The sequence below is a fragment of the Pelodiscus sinensis genome, chromosome 2, assembly GCF_052426305.1.
Source record: "Pelodiscus sinensis isolate ZL-2025 chromosome 2, ASM5242630v1, whole genome shotgun sequence".
NCBI classification, from domain to species: domain Eukaryota; kingdom Metazoa; phylum Chordata; order Testudines; family Trionychidae; genus Pelodiscus; species Pelodiscus sinensis.
Window position 1 is genome coordinate 149,473,489 of NC_143053.1, and position 23,130 is coordinate 149,496,618.

Sequence of the window (23,130 nt, forward strand, 5' to 3'; positions counted from 1 at the left end):
GGATAAATGGGTGCTTGCTGTATGGTGGGAGTAGCTGGGGAGGTAGCTTGAAGCGAGGTGAGTGTAGGTGGATGCTAGGTTGGGGTTTCTGAAGACAGCACTGGATCCCCTCCTCTTTTATGCATGCTCTGCTGCTGGCTTCGCCTCCCCTGATCCTGCAAAGCTGCCGGCGGAGCAGGAGTCTGAGTATTCCCCGGTGGCTGGGAGGATCAGACGGGGTTCATTCATCTAGCTCCACTGAACGCATGGCCTCTCAGCTGGGCTGCCAATATATGTGATGCTGCTTTAGTGCAGTAAGGTCAGGGAGAGCAGCTGGAGGGTTTGATAATCTGGTGTGAAGGGGGTTCTGGGATATCACCAAGAGAAGTGAGGATGAGAGGGTTTTCTGGCTTTGGATGGTCCAGGTTAATTTTACTGTGGAAAAGGCAGGGGTCAGCGTAAAACTAGGGGGTCTGGGCAAAGGGGAATGGCTTTCCATGGGATTGGGGGGAGGGGTTTGACCATTAGGAGCACAGGGGACGGAGGTGGACAGGGAGAAGGAAACTCTTTTCTAACTTTAGTACTTGTTTTTACTGTCCTCTTTGCTTGCCCTCCCGCAGGGGAGATGTTAATTCTCTCAAATACCTCCCCTGCTACTTCCCTGCTCACTCCTGCTCTCAGCATCCCACTGACTACCATACTGCTTCCCTCCACCCCCAAGTGCACTGGCCTTTGTTTGATTCATGAAGAGCATTCTTGGGGTCAGGCAGAACAAGTAAAGCAGCCGTCTCAAAAGCCCTTCTGTTTACTTAGATACATGGTGCAGGGACTTTTCCTAGGTTGGTGCGGCCTAAAACCAGACCCAAAACAGTATGTGCAGTGGCATCTCCAGGCTGAAGGGGAAAGCTGTAACGCCATTCTCCATAGGCAAATCCCACAACAAGGAGTATTAAACCACAGTGTTCTCTAGATTACAGACAGTCCCCGAGTTGTGAACGGTCAACTTACGACTGCTCACCTTTACGACTGAAGCTGTCATAAATGGCGGACAGCGTGGTCGTGTGTAACTCTATGGGGTCTGACTTACGAACAAACCGAGTCACGACCAATTGCTTAGTCCGTAACTGGTTCGTAAGTCGGGCAGAGGCTGTACAACTATTCCCCATCACTGAGAAATAATAAGAATGAAGATAACCAACACTGCTTATGTAGCTCAAACAGTATTTTGTGGTGTTCCTTCTATTGTACCATCTCTCTCTCTCTCTCTCCTTTCTATACTACTCATCATCTTGTGGTAAATGCTTACAAACATATTAATGTAAATATGCCAACATCATAAGAAAAAAGAATAAACAAAAATGTGTATCAGTTTCAAACGACACTACAAATATAAGGGGAAACAATGGCAAAGTTTGACAAGAAGCACAGCACCAGTAGGGAGAGAAATGTTATTTCTTCACGTTTAAAGGAAATGATTACTTTCATTTGTCTGGAGATTTTGAGAAGACGAACAAAACAGAGTATACAGCTTATATCCAAAGGGATTTTATCACTGGAAAAAGTAAGAAACATGGGACTGTATTAATTAAAAGTTATTCTCATTACATATTTTATGTGGAGCCAACTTACCCACAGGACAATCTTTACCTGTTTATGCAAGAGCAACTGAACAGGTTGTGAATGAGCAAGCAACATGATGATAAAACAGTGTTTGAGTAGAATGTATCACATGTTCACAGGAATTTGCATGAGGTTTTATTCCTTTAAGTAAATCCCCAAAATTTCAAGGAAAATAATTAGGAATGGGTCTCAATTAGGGAAAAGGAATTAAAAAAGGTTAAGGACATTTTCTTCTTGCTGTACCAATTCATTCATGGTGGGCCTAGTTCTTACATGAGTGTAAAGCAAAGTAACCCTACCCAAGTTATTCTGCATGTAGACCTGTGTAAATGAGCTAAAAATCTCTCTTAGCCATGATGAAATTAATATACATTGATTTTTTTTTTAAAGGAAAATTATTTTCATAGGAAACCAACACTGAAGTGAAAACTAGCATGCATTAAATCATCCCAGCTGCAGGAGGGAAAAGTACTCTAGAAACTCTCAAGATGAAACCCTGGTACTATTGAAGACAATGGGAATTTTGCCATTGACTTCAAAGTAGCCAGGATTTCACCTCAGGTTTCCAGAGAATCATTTCTTCAAAGGTGAAAGAATGGTGTCACTGTCAGGGTACAGGGAGTAGAACTTTAAACTTTGCAGATGCCCTGAGATCGGGAGGAAACCCATTTTCATTTCTGTGGATCTCAGGGCATCTTTGTAAAGATTCAGCCCCCTGCACCTTGGTGCCATGGTACAATGAGGTGCTGTGTCATCATTGAAGACCCAACAGCATCTGTATACTATCATCCTCTCTCAGAGGAGTTAAACAGAAAGACAGGAAATGAATGCTGTTCTGAATAACACAACTCCTGTTGTATTTCTACAAGACTGTTAGGGACATATACCTCCATCTCTCTCCACTTCAGCCAGCTATGTCCCTCCTCCCCCAACTACACAAGCTTCAATTTGCAACATTTAAAGGAAAAGGCTTCTGCTATCTCAGGAAGAGAGACATTTTGTTTTATAGCTTAGAATGTCCCCATTCTGTGCTTACTAGCCAGATATGCTAAACATTTGTACTACGGTAGTTTCATCTCCTTTGCCCTATGCAGCAGAGAGAATGAAATGGTTTTTTGTGTACAGTATGCAGAAAAATTGCCATTGTGTGTGTGCACGCACACACACATACTGTGCACTATTTGGTCTGAGATTTAATTCACCTTTTTAGAGAATATTCCAAGAAAGCATAAAACCATGGAGAAAGAGGGAGTCATTCAGATTCCATTTTAATAGGCATTTCTGGAGTGAGCGAGAGAATGCGTGCATGAATGAATGAATATACACGATTGCCATCCAGCACTTTCAAATATTGCCATTACAAATGTTCAAAAATCAAGCTCATCTCATCTGGAATATAGCAAAATCAACGGAAAGAGGCTCATATCTATGCTAACTATTCAGTACTGGTGTTTGAAGATTTCTGTTACCAAAAGAGCACTTACCTGTGATCATACTTAGAGCTGATAAGCATGCTAAGGCTGGGATATCAAGGTTAAGGCTCTGTAAATTTAATGAAAAGTCTTTAATTGACTCGAGCCACTCCCCAAATCCTCGAAGGCACTGAAGTCTATGAAGCACAAGTCCATTGCAGAATACAAACTTATCTTCAGCAGTATCAGATCTTGAAAAAAATTTAAAATAAATACACATTATTTTACAAATAGATTTATATATAATACTGAAATATGCATACTTTAATATCTAACACATTATTACGGGGCATATGTGGGCATTCATGTTTGACAATATGGTTCTTCCTTGAGGCGAAAATACAACATACAAGTTTCTATGACTGCTTACTTTGTAGAGTTATAAGCTTGAGGTTAACAGTAGCATGTGGTATAGACTGTCTAATTAGTTAAGATTTTTGGTCCTGCCAAAGGCACAAGCAACAGATACATTTTACATTAAATACTCTGTGTTTGAACCTAAGGAAAACAAAGCATGTATGTTCTGAAATACAATAATAATATGAAAAAGCAAAGATTATTTTCATTCTGTAACCTTCACTGTTTCCTCCCTCACATTTCACAAGTTTCAAAAGTGACATAGACAAAACAATAGAAAACATATGAACTAATGTACACAAAGAGAATATACTGTAATACTCAAGGCAGATAATCTCTGATGTAAAAAATTGACAGTACATGTCAAACTACAACCAAACACTGAAAAAAACCCTGTTAAAAGCAAGCAAACAAACATAGTTCATTTTGACCCTAAAGAAATAAGGGCATAACTCAAAACTCCATCCTGGGATTTCCCTCTAACTATCTGAGGTACAATGCCTTAACTAGTGCCAAACTGATGAATTGCACCTCACTCTATCAAATGACTTGGTATTAGGAAGAAAAACAATCTGAACACGATTCTGAAGTCCCTTTATCCCCTTCCAAAACAGAATTTCAAGACATGTATGTGAAAGAAAAAAAACCACCCTCAAATCACTACATTACAAATGCTTGTCTACGGGTCATGTAGGCAAATATAAAACAGCTTCACTCAAAAGTAAATAAGGATAAATTATGATTAAAAGGGGGAAAGAAGATGTGGTTAATCCAATAAATGGAAGCATGTTAGTGAGAATAACATTATTCCATTTTTCTACATTATTTTCTCATTTATCTTCTTCTGAATAACAAATTGAACATGATATTTTGTGGATTCATGTCTTTTGTTGCTGCTTCTTTTTGGCTGCTTTCACCAATGACAGAAGTAAAGCTACTGCTCTACTTAAAAATTCAATAATTTTTCACGTCAATTTAATATGGGATTATTTTCAATCACAAGCAATTACCTGATGGAGAGTCTTAGTACAAACAGCTCCAAAAAAGCTGATTCTATGAGTAACGTCTGATCTTCCTTTGGGAGATCAGTAAATCCTGGAATTTTTTCCGCCCAGCCCCTGGATATGTCAATGGAGGCAGTCAGAAGATTATAGAACTGTTGTACATGTTCTGCATCTGTGCCTGCAGCAGCCTGGTCAGTGGAACAGTACTAAAATGAAAGCCACAGAAAGTAATATTATGCATTTTTAAAGAATGTCACAATACAGACAATGCTGTCTGCTCAAGAATGATTTCTGAGAGACCCTCAATGGAAAAGACAGTAGGTTATTTTATGTAATACATACATGTTTTTCTTTTAATATAGGTAGCCCTAGAAAATCTATAACTATATGCATTTATAGAAATCAGGCATTTTATAGAATACCAAATTTGGCCTTTATCTATATGTTATTAGTCAATGGAATTAGAAATTGAGGGAGGGGGAATAACTTGTAAAACTAGAAGGATATAAAAATTCTATTAAACATATCGCAATTTTTAAATTTCCCACTTATGAATTTAGCTCAGTGTATTGTAAATGCAGATTTTCTCCAGAACCTCTCAAATCACTCTTTAGCAAGGAGATGTGGGATAAATCTTTTTTATTATTGGACATATACAGCATCAATCCATTCGAATAAAAAATTGGTTCAAAGTAAAATAATTGGCCAAAATGACCTCATTATTTGAGCCAAACAATTTTTAAGACTAGGCAAAGAATACATCATCGTGTTGACATGACCAATGTTTCCAATAACCCTAGCTTCCTTAACTTTCCCATGGCCTGCCAACAGACTGCAGCTCCTTCCTCACTATCACTTCTGACTTCTGAATTCAAAATCTTATGCTCAGGGTCTACCCCTGGCCCTACACTCTCTCTGTGACGTGGAACACATCCAGAATGGTGAGGCCTATTCCTGTGTCTGAGAACTGCTGCTGGTTTCCTGAGTGGGGAGAGATGGGCATGGAATTTACTCCAAGGCTATAACAACTTCCTCTCCACTTTCTCCCCCACACTGGGAGGGATTTAGTGCAAACAATGTCTCACTACCCTCCTGCTCAAAAAAAAAAAAAAAAAAAAGAAGAAGAAGAAAAAGGTAGCTAGTGAGATATCCACAGCTGACAGAGGATAGAGAGGGGGAAGGTGCAAAGAGGGACCCTAGGGTGAGTAGTTCTTCTCCACTTCATACTCCCCTAAGGGAAGCAGGTTCACTGATGATATAGAATAAGGAAGATGAATAGTCTCAGAAGCATGGATAGGTTGGAGATACACAAGAAGTGATACTGGAAACCTGCATAACTCTGCCATGGGTGGGGGTAATTCCCGTCTGCTCAACCCAGCATTATCTGCAGGTTGATTTCTCATCCTGTGCTCCCATTGCCTCCCCCTGTGATAAAAGCCCATGTGAATCCCTCTGATGAAGTTCATATGGAGAAAAATCCTGCCCCTGCAGCTATGGAGGGAGGGGGGGTAAGGAGGCACATACCACATTGCAAACAGGAAGATGCAGGATTGAGGAAAAGGGGTCGGGCTGTGCAGGGCATGTACATTACTTTGTACATGACTTTGGTTCTCCCCCCATGAAGAGGGATGGGAATGAGCAAGTGGGAACAGAGGCTACTCAAGCCTTTGTGGACTGTCTATGTTGCTTCTTCATGGCCTGGAGAGGGATAGGACAGAGGATGATTTCACTGCCACCATGGGTCCCCTGTGCATCTTCCCAGTACTTGGCCCTGATGCTCAGATCGGGTGCTGGGATTTGGATTTGACTCCGGCTAGCAGGGCAAATTAATCTGGCTCATCCGTGACATCGGAATTCAAGGAGAGCATGCTGCCCAGAGCATCAGTTCCCAGGCTGTGCTGAGGAGGAGGAGCTGGAGGGTATGTGGTGCCATGGGGTCACATCAAATTGCTATATTTTCCCTCTGGGCATGCCATCTAACTCCTGTGTGCGGTCAGCCTGTTTGCTAGTTATTACAAGACTCATCCCTCCAATATAAACAACAATGTACATCTACCTACAATTTTGGCCATATAGCAGGATACCTGGTTAGTAGGCTACAGGGTAGGCCACAAGTGATTAGAAAATAAGAAGTGCAACTGAACAAGCTGCACAAATTCTCAAAAGCAAAATGAGATTGGAGGGGAGGGACTGACTGGACAGTTACTTGAGACTCATGAGAAATCTTCACTAAAATGCACCAGCACCCAAGTACCTCCAAAATGCTGAATGATATCATGCATTTTTGGATGTTCTTTGTCATGGTTCCTGGGTAAGAAAAACATCTCTCTTCTCCTATAGCCAGGTCCTGCACCAAGACCTCTGCACATAGGGAATCCTTTATACGTGGATCCCTCCATCCCATGTGAAAATTTTGTAGGGTAGCAACTTTTGTGGTACACCCTGTATCCACACAAGGTGAGGGGATGGGTGTGGGGCAAGGAACAGGTGGACCTGATTTGAGGGAGGGCAAGTGTGTGTGTGGGTTACACAAGCACCCACCAGCCCCACACATATTGCTCAGAAAAGGTAACACACCTCCAGGCTGTATTAACCTTTCTGCAGAGCCCTTCCTATCAGGAGCCCCCATTTAATGGAGATTTGGAGACAAAGCCAGAGAGCCCCAGGGCCAATATGGAATAGAGAGAGCCTCATCACCTCCTGTTTGTCCCTAAGGAGACCTGCTCAACTGTGTGGGCATTGAACTATGGCACATTCAATCCATGGGGTCAAACAGAATGACCTGATGAAAATTCCTCCCCTTTGCACAGGTGTTTCTGAGGCAAGGAATGCTCTGAACCATAGAAACCAGAAAAAGGAAAAATATATATACTGTTCTAAAGTCATCCCATGGGTAGCTCATTTGAAGCAAGTAGAGATAAATATGGCCCAGTATTTTTAAAGTACTCCTTGAACATATTACTTTGACCTACTGATAACAACAGCACGTAATGTTACCATTTTATAACTAATGTGAACATTTTTGTGTTACGCAATAGAAGCAGGTTTATTAAATTGAATATATGTTAATAGCTATGCATATTTCTTATTTAGATTTGTTTTCCTAATTCTAGTAACTTAATCCAGCCCATGGGAGCATGATAAGTAGAATGACAAAAACTGTATTTCCTGCATTTGAGTGGTTAGTCACTGCTAGAGTATGCCATTCGTTACTAGAAACGTTCACATTTTACCAAAAAACAGATGACACAAAATGGGCCAAATTCTACAGTCCTAAATTACACACAAATCATTCCCTACACTGGGAAAACCCAACAATCAACCCATGGGAAGTGGGCTGGTGTTTATCTCCCTCCTACATACAACTACTTGCAGGCCTGGCTCAGTCAAGAGGCCATTAGAAAGAAGAGAGAGCCCTCCTGGTGTTTATCTCAGTCCTACACACCGCTATGAGGCACTCTGACAGAAAGTCAGAAGAGGGGACCTTCTCCTGGCCCTTAGGACATGGCTCATTTACGAACAGAGCTCTCCAGGGAACCTTCCCTGTGATTGCTGTCAAGATTTTCCCTAAGGGGAGCTCCAGTGTACAGCAGCATTATTTTATGTAGGATATAAAAATCCAATGCTGCACATAATGGTTCACTCCTTCCTGCTTATGTCACACCTCACGAAGCATGCACAGTTACAAAAACGTGGAGAGGGCTTCCTTAGGTTTCAAAAGAAGAATCAATTATACTCTTTTAGTGCATCTGCATTGTGACCCTGGCATTTGTTTAATTTCTGGCCTCTATAAAAGCAGAGGGATTATTATAAATACAGATTACTGCCCTACTCTATCTTTAATCAGGCAAAATTCTTATTGAAGTTGATGGGAATGCTGCCTGGATAAGGAGTGCTAGATTTGGCGCTTGATTCTCCTGTCACTTTACACAGTATAAATCTGAACCTCATGGAATTACAACAGTGAAACAAGGGTGAGACCAGAATATGGCCTTTGGCCTTTAATGAATTATAAAACAATCTTCCCAGTAATTGTTTCTGAAATCAAATATCTAAATATTCTATTACTGTGGACTGGTAAATTAAAACCAACTCTGAAATGAAGAGTAGCAATGTTCTGAATAGAAAATATTCAAATAAGATTTATTTTAACATCCCAGGGTTATATGATTGCTTGGATTTTGTTTGTGCAATGTATTGATTTTTTTAACAAACTCTTGTATTGAGGTTTTTATTACTATTTTCTTATGGCAAGCAAGACAATATTATTAGTTTACAATATGCCAGACATTTGAAAAATTAAGGCCTATTCCTGAAATGTATTGCTTGTGAGTTTCCCTCCACCCATGCACTGGGACCAACCTTATGTAATGTATTGTAGAATTAGTATGTTACTGGACATACCTATATTTACTCTGCTCAGCCACAGAATTCATGAAAATAGTTTTGTAAGTACATGTATTTACTACATATACCATTCCATTAATATCAGTTGATTTACAGTTTTCATGTTCACTCTCATTGCTTAAAATTATGCAGAATATGTACAAAAACAGAATTTGTTAATTTATTTTGGGAGGCTTAAGAGCATTGAGCTACTCAGCTTAAAAAGAGCTACTAAGCACTACCAAGTATTATATTTTACTCTAAAGTAAAATTAGGGTATCAAATCTTACCAGAAACTAAGCAGACACAAAAGAATCATTTAGTTATGAAGCATAAACTAATTTAACATCAACTGTGTAGTTTTCCATAGACTTCCAATAAAATTGTACATGATCATAAAAAATATTAACCACTTCAATGTACATACTATTTTTTTATGAAGTGAAATAGTCACTGTAAATTTTAAAAAAATTCCATAAAAATACACAATTTTCATTGGATTTTTGTCAATGTCAAAACTCTAAACATCTATCAGTACACATCTAGGGGCTCAATTCTGCATATATAACTCTACTCACATTAGTAATTCCATTTAATTCAGTAGGACAATGTACATGAGTAAAGTTATTTGCATGCATAAAAGTTTATAAGTTTAGGCCCTAATTTTAACTTTTGGAAAATTGAAATAAATGAAAATATACCCAATACATTCTCCCATTAAAATCATTAGACAAAAATATAAAGTGGGTGCTTAATAAACATAGTAAAAATAAATCTATAGGTAACTATAGATTAGACTGTAGCAAAGATCTATAATGTGCCTATGATTATTAAAGCATGTCAATATAATTACAAAGATATAAAAAGGTTATTAGTAAATATAAAATAGAATATATCTTCTTAATACCAAATGATGAATTGTCTGCATAGAGTGATGGATGTTGTTTTGATACAAAGTCAAACCAATTCTATATTTAATAACATTTAATAAAGATAAAGGGATTTGTTCATGATTTTCCACATATTTATTTTTTCTTTGTTTTAGATGTTCAGTAATATATTTCAGTAATTCCATGTGTGCTATAGCCTATTTTCTGCAATAGATGACAAAATACCTCAGCAATTTTTAAATTAAATAAATATATTATATAAAATAAGGTTATAAAAATCTAATAAATTTTGAGATTTCTTTGCTTGATCAATTATATTTTTTAGTGTTATTTAAAGGACTATTTGACAGACTTGAATTAATAAATAAAAAATAAAATAATAATAGTAACTAGCTTTCATATAGTGCTTTTCATCTGTGAGTCTCCAAGCAATCACAAAGGAGGTCAGTATCATTAAAATTTATTCCTTAAATATAATATGCATCATATTATGCAATGGTCCAATCCTGCTCCCACTGAAAACGATGGCAAAACTCCTATTGATTTTTAACTGGAGCAGAACCAGGTCCTAAATTGCCTATTTGTTTCAATAACCTCCTTTGTAATGTGCTATGAAACCTACTGATGAAACACATAGTTTAAGAGCTAGGTATTATTATTAGGTTTTCCAAACTGGAAATTACAGTTAATACCTATAATTGGTTACAATAAATCCTACAATTGACTGCATAGGGGCACATCCCAGAGTTTGACCCTAGTCCCTTTGAGATCAGGGGGCTCTGGGCACAGTCTGTTGCTGGATCAATGTCCTATTTATCTATGTATACTTGCTTTACCACACCTGTGGGTGCAGATAGTATCGTGTCTTAAACTCTATCACAACAAATAGAGGCCAAAATAATTTCCAATGAAGCTCCATTTAAGTCATTGCCAACACACCAGAATAGGGCACTGGGTTTTACAGTTTTCTCTCATTTCAAATATACTGATTTTTAAATTAAAAAAATACAATGTAGTAATTTTTTCTATGCAAAAAATCATAAAACATACTCTTGAATAATCAAGTTCTCTGGGAGTGGAGTCAGTTAAAGCACGGACCAAGGCATTCATCATACTGATTGGAGGAGAAGGTGGGGAGGGCTGGGAAGGTTCCTGCTGTAAAGGGCTCTTTGGTTTGGAAGGCAGCCGACCTCTTCTTCCTTTCAGGCTATCAGTACGGACAACTGATTAAAGAAGAACAAAAATCAGTCCACAAAAACATCACCAAGCAGCTTCAACCACAGATGAGTCCCAGGTGAGTTCTTATTTATGATTATTCCAGCAAAAAACATAATACGTCTCCATTTAGGTAGTTAGCTCGCTAGACAGACAATGCTGCCATCTTTAATTGCAGAGATATAAGTGATAACATGTCCCATGCTATGGGCCTGATCCTGAAAATGCTTATTCATGTGAGTTCTCCCATTGATCGGACTACTCACATACTTAAGAACTTGCAGGATTGGGGCCTATGAATTCAATCCTGGCTCCATTCCAATCAATGGCAAACCTTATATTTAATTCCACAGGAACAGTCTAGTGCCTAATGTAAAGGCACACAGGACACAACGTATTGTAGCCCCTCTGTGAGGTGGCAGCCAACTGCAGTACAGCACACTGTACAGTAGAAAAAAGAGGAGGAACTTTGGCCAGGATTGATGGGAAAAAAATTCATCCTCTGATGACTTTGCTGTTTTTGAACGTGTGGTTCTAGAGAATCCAGACATTATAAACCTAATACCAGGAATAGTTTTTTTTTTTTAAAGCTACATATATTGCATATACCCACACTCTGGGGATGAGTAAACTAGAAAGCCTACCATTATAAAATTCCTCATAAAAATTAAATCTATGTATTTGGACATAAGCAAATGTAATACTCAGATACGTGTGCTTATGATAGCACACGTTCCTTACCTTCTTTAACCATGCCGACACTGAGACACTTCTGAAAGCGGCAATACTGGCATCTGTTACGACGTCTCTTATCCACTGGACAGTTTTTATTTGCCAAACAAACATATTTTGCATTTTTCTGAACTGTTCTCTGAGAAAATGCAACACAGAAATAGTCAACTGATAGTTTCTTGAATGAGCAAGGACCTGACAAGATGTATTTTAATTACAATGTGAAAAGCGACAGTGCAATTTGTATAATTAGATAAAATTAATTTCCTAACACACTAGCCTGCAGGAAAAACAGTTTTATTGGTGTTAGCTGCTGACAATGAAAATTGTCTAGGATTGTTCTGAAGCAAGTCTCAGGAGACAGCCAACTTTGAATGATAAAATCATATCTGAAATTACCAGGTCATCGCATCTACCTTTGGGGATTAGATTATCTCCGCTTTTAATATCCCTTTGGGAACAATTTTCTACTTGGTTCATTCCCCTGATTATTACTGACCTTATTAAAATAGAATCAAAATGATCTGGTATGTACTTCTCCTGCTATCACTGTTGTTAGTCAAATATCACAATAACTGGTTTTGCTAGCCATTAAAATCAGCACAGATTAAATAAAAACTACATAAACCAAACCAAACCAAACTAACCTCCCCGGCACTCCCAACCTTCCACAATTTAGTTAACTCACATGGAAAAATAACTTATTTTGGATAACATTAATTGAGTTATATTGTACCAATACTTGCTTAGCTATAGAACAAATGTTTGGAGAAGATGCTGGCCAATTTATTTTTAAAATCCTTCATTTATATTATATCAAATAATTTTGAAAGCTATTAGACAACTCAAATTTTATAAAAGTAAATTAATACTAGAAAAAGAATAAAACAGATATTGGTATAAACAATTTAAAATGTTTTAATATTTAAAATCAATGGTACTGAAATAAAGTAACTCAATTTCACCATAAATGAGCATTTAATAGAAAAATTAAAAGCAGTAACAATATATCTAATAATTACTGTGACATTATAAATGAAATCTTTCATTAATATGGAATTATGCAGAAAGATGTTATTTCTATCACAATTTGTGTTCCTAGCGCACTAAAAGAGAAGATCACAAGTAAAAAAAAAAAAAAGAAACACATTAAATCATTCATCTCTTAACCTGCAAATTACATGTTAGACTTGTAAAATCATTTTGCAAATTTAGGGCCCAATCCTGTTCCCAAATAAAGTCACAGCAGTTTTGCCATTGATTTCCACAGAAGCAGGAACAGGACCTTAATAGCTCATTCTCCCAGATGATTTTTTGCTAACTATTCTAATTCTACCCAAACAACTGAGGATTGCAATAGATAAATGTATTGTATTATATTATAAAAATATTATCATTGAGTAATGTTACTAATAGTAAGTCCAATAAAAATGCTTTAAACTTTCAGCTTCTATCAATGCCAATGGAAAAACTCCCATTAACTTCAACAGGAGTATGTCTCTAATCTTTACAGAAAGAAATTAACTAAATCAACCCTTCAACCTTGATACTAATAGATCAAACCCTAAGATATGTCCCAAGCTCTAAATTTAAACATGCCATTTATAAGAGTAAACTGAAACCGTACATACCATCTGTAGAAAAAAAAATCTAAAAACTAAAACCTATCATTAAAAACAAACAAAAAATACACAAACCCAGAAAGCATAAACAGAGTTTCTTCATACTGAATCTATTATGTATTATCTGGCCCCAAAACCTTCTCTGTTAGTCTCTCAGCTAATACTGAGACTCTGTACAGTGCTTAGTCATCCCACTACTTCATACCTTTCACAGATTAAAATTCACTGTTTTCTAAACTAAATAGTTGCAGTCAAGTAGCAACTTCCTAGCATGACAAATGTTCTGTTTTATAACATACATTGACTCAATAGCTTCCTTGGCTTGTCCTTAAACCTACAAGTATTTGTATTACCCTACGGGGGGAGATTACACTTTTCACTGTTACTACTAGCTGTATGACCAGATGTCTATCACAACACCTGTATTTCATGTTTTGTTTAAAAAATATGTAATTAATCTGAATGACTCAGTAAAGGCCAATTTGCTGAAAGCAAAATAAACGTAGCTAGATTTATTTTAAGAGAAGCTCCTGAAACTGTTGCCATGCATTTGGTAGAAAGACATTAGTGGGCCAAATACTAGGCTGATGTACATCAGTTTAGCTTCATTGTTTCACCCAGCTCAGACCTTATCTACAAAGTGTTAGTTCACACCCCAGCGGTGTAAATTCTAGGGCACACTAGCATGTTGCGCACAGACTGGCACATGCAGACCCTCGCTGGCACCCACTGACTGTTCCATAGCAAGCATTAACTTAGTCCTTTTTGAAACAGCCAGAATGACATTAACATACACTAGGAAACTTTTAGTGCATGGCAGCAGGGTCCCACAGGCTAGTTAGTGCGAGACACATTAATGTACACTAGAATTTACACCCCTCTGGTGCAGACTACCATACCATGTAGCCACACCCTGAAACGTTGGCTAAGAACTAGCCCAATTTCTACACTGCACCCTATGGAGGGTATGATTTTGTTAGTATGACTAGCCTGTGTACCCTGCCCCAACCGACTACCAAAATGGCAGGTTTTCACTCGAATATACACAAAATCAGCCTCACTTTTCTGGTTGAACTGATCAACAAGAACAACAACCGATGCAGTCGGTCGACACTTAGCATGACTGGTATGGGGCTGACTTGAGATGGGAGGGCTGACGTGTATAAGAGTATATGGTTCTCACCTTGAAGAAGCCCTTGCAACCCTCACACGTCCGTACCCCATAGTGTTGGCAGGCAGCGTTGTCCCCGCATACGGCACAAGTGCCTTCTCCAGATGAGGAGCTCCTGCTGGGCGGGGAAGGGAGGCCACTGCTGCTGCTACTGCTCTCACCCAACATGCTGGAAGTGGCTGCGTTGAGGCCCAGTGGCGAGAAGGTTAAGGCGGCTGCTCTTTTGGCCAGGGGGAGCCCATAAGGATGGTTCTCCATAGTGGCTTGACTGGCAGTGGGTCTATCAGATCCCAGAGGCAGGCTCAGGGCAGCAGGGTCATAGCACATGTGGGCACCAGCTGCAGGCGTGTGGGGCGGCGAGTGCTTGAAGTGGAAGAGCGGGAAGCGGGGGGGCACAGTCTTCATAGGGGCAGAGTCCATCAGGTGGCTGGAGGCCATGCAGGTCTGTGCAGGCTGCAGTGGATGGGGGGGTTCATCCCACATGGAGGCCTGGTGAGAAGGAAATCCAGGGGTGGTGGGCGTAGAAGGCGGGGACTGCTTGAAGTACATGGAGGTGCTGGGCATCCCTTCATCTGTGGAGGGCGGCAGTGAGGAGTGGTAACTATGTAGCCGGCTGTCTTCCATTTTTATGAGGGGCCTCTGGTTGGAGGAAGAGGAGGCAGATTGCATTTGGTACAGGCAGGAGGGCTTGAGCTCATAGCTGCCAGAGTAACCCTCCATGAAGGTGCTGAAGCTGGGCAGGGAGGTGGTGGCGGTGGCAGTAATTTCAGTGCTGCTCAGGTCCATGGTCAGTTTGGCATAGTCAGGATTCATGATCTCTGAGCTGTACTCTGAGCCATATGCGTAGGTCTGAGCTGCATAACTCGAACCAGGAGGTGAAGGGCTATATTGGGCTTGCACACAGGGCATATCTGCAAGGGCAAAAGGGGCCATTAACAACAACAACAACTACTACTACTACACTTCAGCTGCCACTTGGGATCATCACTTATATCTCTCTCAGACTTTTATGGTGATTTCCTGCATTTCAGAGCAAAATTAGACAATCACTGTCAGAAAGTGGGAGTTATACATTTCCTCAGAACATTCGGTCTTTGAGAAGAGCTATATATTAGCAATATACAGAGCTGCTCTCAGTGACATTGGTAGAAATCAATGGACTTACCCCAAATTTACACTGGTGTATGTGAGAGCACAAGTTGGCTCTAACTGCTCTAGATCTGCTGCCTAATAGACGCAGATGTCAGTGAGAATTAAACAAGCATGAAAACAGTATTTGGCCCTAACTCTACCTCGAAATGCATGCAATTATGCCATAAAATTTTCATAAAGAAAAAACCACACTATCGTGTGTGTGTGTGTGTGTGTGTGTATATATATATATATATATACACACACACACACACACATATATATATATATATATATATATATATATATATATAATTTTCAGAGTTTCTCAGTAACAGATACAGTGATTTCAGTTGTTTTTTATGTGTACTATAGACAATGTGTTTGTCATGCACACACACAGTCCATAGTGCACATCAAAGTCACAAATGAAATCACTGTATCTATTACTGAGAAGCTGTGAAAATAGATACTTCTTACTTGACGTAGGGCCCACTTACTGTATTTCTGATCACAACATAATTAAGGGTAATATCTTACCATTCACTTTTAAGAACTCCCCATTATGGGGAAAACTGCTAAAAAAAAGATGGCACAATAGACCCTAACATTTTTTTAAATGTAAAGGCAAAAGTACACTGTATTTCTATCCTGATAGTAATAGAAGACCTAGGCTGAGATTAAAAGTACAACTGTATTTTTTTTACGTTGCATCATGAAAGTTCACTCATACCTAAAAAAGATCACTTTAGTAACATAAGGAGTTGGGTTTTAAAATTTATTTTCCCCGTCTCCATTCCACACTTTATTGCTCAGAGGACATTACAGACCCAATAGAGCAATCTTTATGAGGTTTGCCTGCTTGCACTATAGGTTTCAAACCCAGTATTTGCAATCAAAGTTAAAGGCAGCTGTCAAGTTTCACTTTGATAACAATATACATCTTTATATTAATGGAAATGCTCTCACATGAAAAAAGAAAAACTGAGAAAGTAAAGAAGAATTCTTACCCTTTGAGAAAATATTTTTCCAAATTTGGACTACTTTATCTCCTTAAAACTAGTATAATTCATATTCCAGTCATTGGATAAATGAAACATACAAACATTTCTAAAGTTTAAAGGTAGCTATTGGATATTTTAAGAAACCCCTGTGCTTTGGTGACTAGAAACTCTCATACAACAATCAAATTAATTTATATTAAATAAACTTTTAATTTCTAATTTGTAGAGAAGCACATTTAAATTAAGAATAGATTTTAATTACTGTATTTTCATGTCAGAAAAAAAGACCAGTTCTTTCAAGTTTTCAAGCAATTTTGTAAATTGAAATGACTGCTTTTGTTTCCTAATATAATTCTTTGAAGACTACTTTTATTTATACATCCAAATACTATATTTTATTTAAAAAGTAGGACAAAATCATCATAAACCTTACCTCAAAAATCTTATTTATTTTTATTTCTAAAATGTGCTTGCCAGTCTCTGGAGGCATATACACAATTGAACTAACAGAGAAAGAAAAACTCAGTGTCAACTTGGGATATTATCAAACAAGGGGAGTTAAACAACCAGTTTTCCTAAATATGTTGGTTATATGTTAAGAGAGGAAATGGAAAATGGAACTCCTACCATGAATCTCCAATGAAAATTCATTGAGAAATGCAGTTTAACAAGCAGATAACTAATGTCACAAATTGACATGTTGACACAGAATCTTGTGAGAGAGAAGGATTTTCTGCCTGTGCTGAAAAGAAATAGGAGGTAATAAGAGATGACCTGCAATTCCTTTTCTTTTCAGGCAGAATACCTGCACTACATGGCTATTTCACATTAAGAAATTATGCTAAAGCTGCTTTCCTGGAATAGAAATCTGCATTAAATCCTATTTGAAGAAAAGAAGGAGGAAAGAAGTAATGTAAAGATCTATTCCAATGTGCAGAACTCATCTTACAATAGCATTTCCCAGTATGATCTACTGGCTAGTTCAAACTCCTGTTTTTTCTTTCTACTTTAAACAATGAGATGTGTCACTCAAAAACAAAAATAAAGTGATAATTTAATAATAATAAATAATAATAATAATAATAGAAGCAGCAATAATAATAATTATTATTTCTTAACACATAGTGCTTAAAATAATCACAAGCCACATTTCAAAACGAGGTATTAGCAAGACTGAGATAGAATAAATACAAAATCTGGTCAGGAACATTTCAGAGCAACTAACCTTTCTGAAATCTTTGCAAGAATGTTACATGAGAATAGGGGGTTAATCATGTACCCAATACACACAGCATCCCAACCCACTGGCTTGAATTTTCTCTTTACATGTTCACACTGTGTTGGTTCAGGACTTTTCATTCCTAAGGATTCAGTCATGACAGTACAAGTTTTATTAAACACAGTCTCTGAATCGGGGACCCAATTCTGCTCTTAGGTAAACTCCTCGCTGCCCTGTTCAAAGCAAAACGGCTTTGCAGGAGCGAAATTTGGCCCAGCCAGCGTGAAAAATATTAAACCTGTTGATAATATTTGCCAAAGAAGCCCCGCGTATTGGCAGGATGGAAACTTTATTCTCACACCGGACTCTTTGTGGCGAGGGCTGAGGTCTGGTCGCAGTTCCCCCCGTGTGAACCCAGCCTAACTCCAGTGACTTCAAAGGAGCGACTCCGCGTTTACCGGTGTGCTTGGGGGGCAGGACACGCTCTGTCAGGGCTCGGAGCGGGCGCGGGAAAGGGGCTGTTACCTGGAGGGTATCTTGCTCGCTGAATGGTGGGGCTGGTTGTCTGGACGGCGGAGGCTGCGGGAGGAGGCGGAGTGCGGGCTGGCTGGGACCGGTCTGCGGGTCCGGGTTTGGAGCCGGGACTCAGCTGGGGGCGCTCTTCCGAAGCGGGCTCTGTCACACAGCAGGCAAAGAGAGAGGGCGGGAGTCACAACGCGGGCCGCACCCTGTCGCGGCTGCGACCAGGAGCCCGGCACGGTGCCTGACCCGGGCGGCAGTCACGCCGGGGGACTGAAAAGAAGCGGCAGGGACGGAGCTGGGAGGCCAGATCGCGGCCACCTGCAGCCTGGGAGGATAACGCGGGGCTGGGAGGGGAGAGACAAAGGTATAATTCACCTCCCCCCCCAGCTCACCCTAGACTGGCAAGGGGCTTCTCGCCTCCCCTGGAAAGCAAGATCGCAGCTTTCCACTAGAGGCTAGAAAAAGCGCAGGCCTCGCTCTGCCCCCTCCCGCCAGCGCCAGGGCACGGGGCGAAGAGTCGGGAGATGCCCGGGGAAGGAAGTTTCCACGCGTGTTTCAGTGGCAGTGTCCTGGCACTCTCTGGCGGGCTCGGGCGCGAAGCCACAGAGGAGACAGCCCAGGGAGAACGGCGAGGGGAGCAAATGGCAACTAGCAGCTTCCCCCCCTGCGGCGCTTGGCCCGCTTGTCCTACACGTGCGGCGGCCCGGCCGGCAGGAAGTGCAAATCTGTGTGGCTCCAGGTAGACAGACTCTTGCCGGGAAGCGAGCACTGAGAGCGCACGGATTGCTCCAGCCTGCGGGGTCGGGGCTCGCTCGCTCCCTGGGGGGGGGCAGCCCGGGGATCAGTCCCGGCTGAGCCACCAAACCGCACCGAGGAAACCTTCTGTTGTCGCCCTCAGTCAGACCTCTGCCTCGCGCTTCCGATGTGAAAGCGCGGGGGTGACAGGCACCCGCTCCCCAAATGGCGCGGGCATCCAATACCGGCAGCGTGTGACAGAAGTTGATTTCCTTCTTTCACTACTGTCCTGCACCTGAGGGGATCCACCCTCCCATTGATACCCCCTCCCCATTGATACCATCAGGCTAGCCCGGCAAGTGCCTCCCTGGGAAAAACTTTCTTCTGCCCCCTAAGGCCCTTCTGCCCCCCCCCCCCCCTGCGCTGGCTAACCTCTCACCTGGCTTGGGTGCGACTGTTCCTGAAGCCACCACCCGCACATCACAGGCAGGACTTGCCCCAATATCGCAGCCAGGGTCACAGACACTCCTCACCCCCCGCAGTGCGAGTCCCAGCCAGGAACTCTCGCCAGCTTGTGCCATTATCCCCTGCGCAGCGCCGGGGGTCACACGCTCCCCTCTTCTCCCCCCTGGGGCTTTGCTCCCTCCCTGGTCCCTTCGCCCACTGCTCCGAGCGCCCTAGGGCTCCTCTCCTCCCCCCAAGCCGCCCGTTACCTAGAGACACTCAGTGCGCCTTCAAACACGCACCCCGCCTCGGGACTGCAGCCGCCTGAGCCAGGAGCACAGAGGCCGGAGGGCTGTAAATTAGGAAGGAATAGCTGCCCTTGTCAAAGCGCCTTTCTTCCTCCTTACACTTTCCATTCAACCCCCCGTGACACCCCTCCCCGCCCTGTAATCTGAGGAGGAAACCGTGAAACGCTCCATTGTGATTGTGGCTCTTCAGCTGAGTTTCGAAACCTTCCTTTACCCCGGGAGGGACCGCGAAGGGGAAGCGTCACTGAATTAAAAGTTTCAGCTGCATGTGGAGTAAGTGGCGAGTTTGTAATAGAACCGCTACGTAACTGGAACACCAGCCCACTCCCGCTACCAGCCGGCAACTTGAGTGAGTTTCCTCTGTGTCTCAGCCTAGACGTTATCCTACAATAGTCCCCGTGAGAGGGCGGCGGGGGGGGGGGGGGGAGAAAGAAAATCAGCGGAAGAAGCTAATAACTTGAAGCAGGCTGGATAGCTCTCCGGTGATCACGTCCCGAAGTTAACTGAAAAGTGACTCTTGTTGCAGGAAAAACCGCCCAGAAATAGCATTTGGGGACAACTTTGGGAGTTAAACTCTTTCGCTCAGAATAGGGTGAACACCAAACGCTTCTCCACAGTGTAAAAGCATTAGACTGTCCATACCTTCCTCGTGACAGCGCACTGTCGTGATACGGCAGACCAACAGCTGCCCCCACACGACACCAAACTTGAGTGCCTATTATACAACCTGCTACTGATTTTTTTTTAAAGACGCGAGCTGTTTCGCTGTTATTAAGAGAGAAATTTATACAGCGAGAAATGTATGCGGCGAGAAAGGCAGCGAGTGAAATGCAGCTCCTCTGTACTGTAACACACGTGCTGGGGCAGTATAGTATGTAATTACAATTTATGACCTCGAAAGGGAAAAGTGCAAATTTCTTAGGAGCATCTGCCGGGCAGACGTGCCTCGCAAAGATCCGATCTCATTTCATTACAATATGCCACATTCCAACAATTACCTCTTTAGCGAGCTCTTCCAGCAGCCCCTGGCTCGTTCTCTCCTAAAGCGAGAGCAGATGAACCGGCCCTGCCGTCCCTATTAAATGCTCCTAACTCGCACAAACAAAACCACCTATTTCCCAAGCACAGTTCAAGGAAGAGACAAATTACTGCCATTCCTCACCAGAGCTGCAAACTCCCCACCGCCGGCGGCAGCATCATTTCCATGACAACAACTAGCAGAAATACCTTAGTATCGGCTGAGGCTTTTATTCCACAAAACCCAGCTCTCCTGTTCAGGAGAGAGGGGGAAAAAAGTCCCAAGTAGGGGCTAACAAAACAGCATCAAATACATATCCGCCCTGGATATAAGGGGGGGAAAGTTTCAGGCTACAGCCCCCAGCACGTTAGATTGGCAACCCTGAAGTTCACCACAAAGCAGTTGTTATTTCAAGAGCAATATAACCAGCAGCACAACTTTTACCAAGTCCAATCCACATTCTCTCTCTCTCTCTCTCCCATTCATATATACATACTTGACTGCTGTGGCGGTTCCGTCTTTACATCTAGTTTGTAAATGCCTGTTTCCTTAAATGTGCATGGAGGCTCTGTCCAGTGGCAAAATTGTAAAAGGCAAGCCCAAGAGGTTCTTGGCGGCGGTGGAGCTGGAGGATGCGTTATCCCGAGTCATGGAAAAGGATTAACAGAAGCCTGAGACACCAGGAGCGGAGAGCAGCCTGGTCCTGCTGCTGCTGCTGCTGCTCCGGAGTGGAGCGTGTGTGTGAGAGAGAGTGAGTGATCAGCCTGCTGTGGCTGCTGCTGCTGCAGCAATGTGCCTTTGTTTATATGCGCTGCTCAGTAATAGAGATCTGCCTCTGTCTCTCTCTGGGTCTCTCTCTCTCTCTCTGTGTGTGAGGAGAGAGAGGAAGGAGTCTCCTCTGCTGCTGCTCTCTCCCTCTCCCTCTCTCTGAACGTCATTTATGTGAGAGGAGCCCTAGCGGCCTCTCCATAGAGCGGCTGGAATGCGAGACGTCAATAGTGACGCCATGGGAGCCTGACGCTACTGACCTCCCCCCCACCCAAGAGTCTATGAGTCTCTCCCTCGGTACAGTACAGCGTGTGTGAGAAAGCCCCGGCCCCGCACCTACACTGCCGGCATCTGGCTGCGGCGCTCCGCTTAAATTTTCAGAGTGCTGTCAACCTGCGAGGCGTTCCTGGGAGGGGAGAGGGAGGATATGGCTGGCAGGCTGGGTCTCAGTAGCAGACTTGTCAATGGCACATGGCAGTGCAGATCTGTATTCTTAATATTTAAGGCGATGATTAATCATTAGAGCCAGCCCTCATGCTGTTACTGTACACAGTCGAATTGCTTACCCGGGTAGAGTGCAGGATAAAAAGCCAGCGAGCATTTAATAAGGTAAAGTTTAGCGGACACTGTGGGTGTGTAAACTGCGCTTATGAATTATGATTTTAGTGAGTATTAAAATGGTTTCAGAGGAGAAAGTAAAAGGGGAACTTTTTATGTGTTCTGAAGGATCTCCCTGTACCCGGGTCTCTCTCTTCAGGTCACAAATGTCGGTCATCAGTTACTTCGGGAAACTTCATCCTCAGACTTGTAGCTGTAACTGACTTTGCTTTCACTCTAGCCGAGCTCTGTTAACTATCGTCGCACAGGATAGTTGGTTGCTCTGTGTGAGTTTATGTTTGCTCGCGTCCTCGCAATGCGAAGGGGGTATCCTCAGGAAGAGGCTTTACTTTCTTTTCATAATAATTCGCCATGCCGTGGATTAATTTACACCGTTCAGTTGGACATTGCAAACTGCATAGAAAACACAAGTTTGAATGAAACAGCTGCGGCGTCGGCTGCTGCTCACACACGCATGCAGTGACTAGGCGGGAGTGAAAGAAGAGACGCCGATCGCACTTTCACTTTGTTTAGGCTGGATTCACTATCTTCCTTCTCCCTTGGTGTCTGCATGGGCCAGTTCCTGGGAACTAAATGGGGTTCTGCACTCAGTCCTATAGACCTGGCTTTGTTGCTTTTCCTCTCCGGAGGGAGAGGTGCAAAGACGAAGGAGACTTGGGGTTGGTGTGTAGGGGGGGGGGGTCTATGTGAATCCGTGTGTGCATGCGGATAAGAGGCTCACTGAGACAAGAGGGGCTCCCTGGCAGCGAGTCCGGAACCAGAAGCTCAGCGGGTCACTGGCCATCCCACCCCCGATCTCCTGTCAGTGTCACCTGCCAACCCCTCTCACGGAGGGAGCCCTGTGGCTCCCAGCGAGGAATCCGGCCGCACGCGGGTACCCCAAACTAGATATTTTTTCTACTTTCTTATCCCGCG

The 23,130-nt window shown here is 42.0% G+C and overlaps 1 protein-coding gene across 5 annotated transcripts in view; it reads right to left on the reverse strand.

Moving 5' to 3' along the window:
• Nucleotides 1-21,857, reverse strand: part of NR4A3 (nuclear receptor subfamily 4 group A member 3) — a 31,531-nt gene extending 9,674 nt beyond the window's left edge. The window contains exons 1-7 of one of the 5 annotated variants that reach the window (XM_075921596.2): nucleotides 18,328-21,857; nucleotides 17,017-17,086; nucleotides 14,461-15,359; nucleotides 11,665-11,794; nucleotides 10,759-10,931; nucleotides 4,439-4,638; nucleotides 3,084-3,262 (exon numbers count right to left, since the gene is read on the reverse strand). In XM_075921596.2, coding sequence (XP_075777711.1) covers nucleotides 3,084-3,262; nucleotides 4,439-4,638; nucleotides 10,759-10,931; nucleotides 11,665-11,794; nucleotides 14,461-15,357 — 1,579 coding nt within the window. In that variant the 5' untranslated portion in view covers nucleotides 15,358-15,359; nucleotides 17,017-17,086; nucleotides 18,328-21,857. Of the gene's footprint in view, nucleotides 1-3,083; nucleotides 3,263-4,438; nucleotides 4,639-10,758; nucleotides 10,932-11,664; nucleotides 11,795-14,460; nucleotides 15,781-17,016; nucleotides 17,087-17,210; nucleotides 17,608-18,327 lie in introns of those variants that run through there. The other 4 variants (XM_075921594.2, XM_089776477.1, XM_075921595.2 and 1 more) reach the window with 4 other exon arrangements.
• Nucleotides 21,858-23,130: the final 1,273 nt, after the last annotated feature.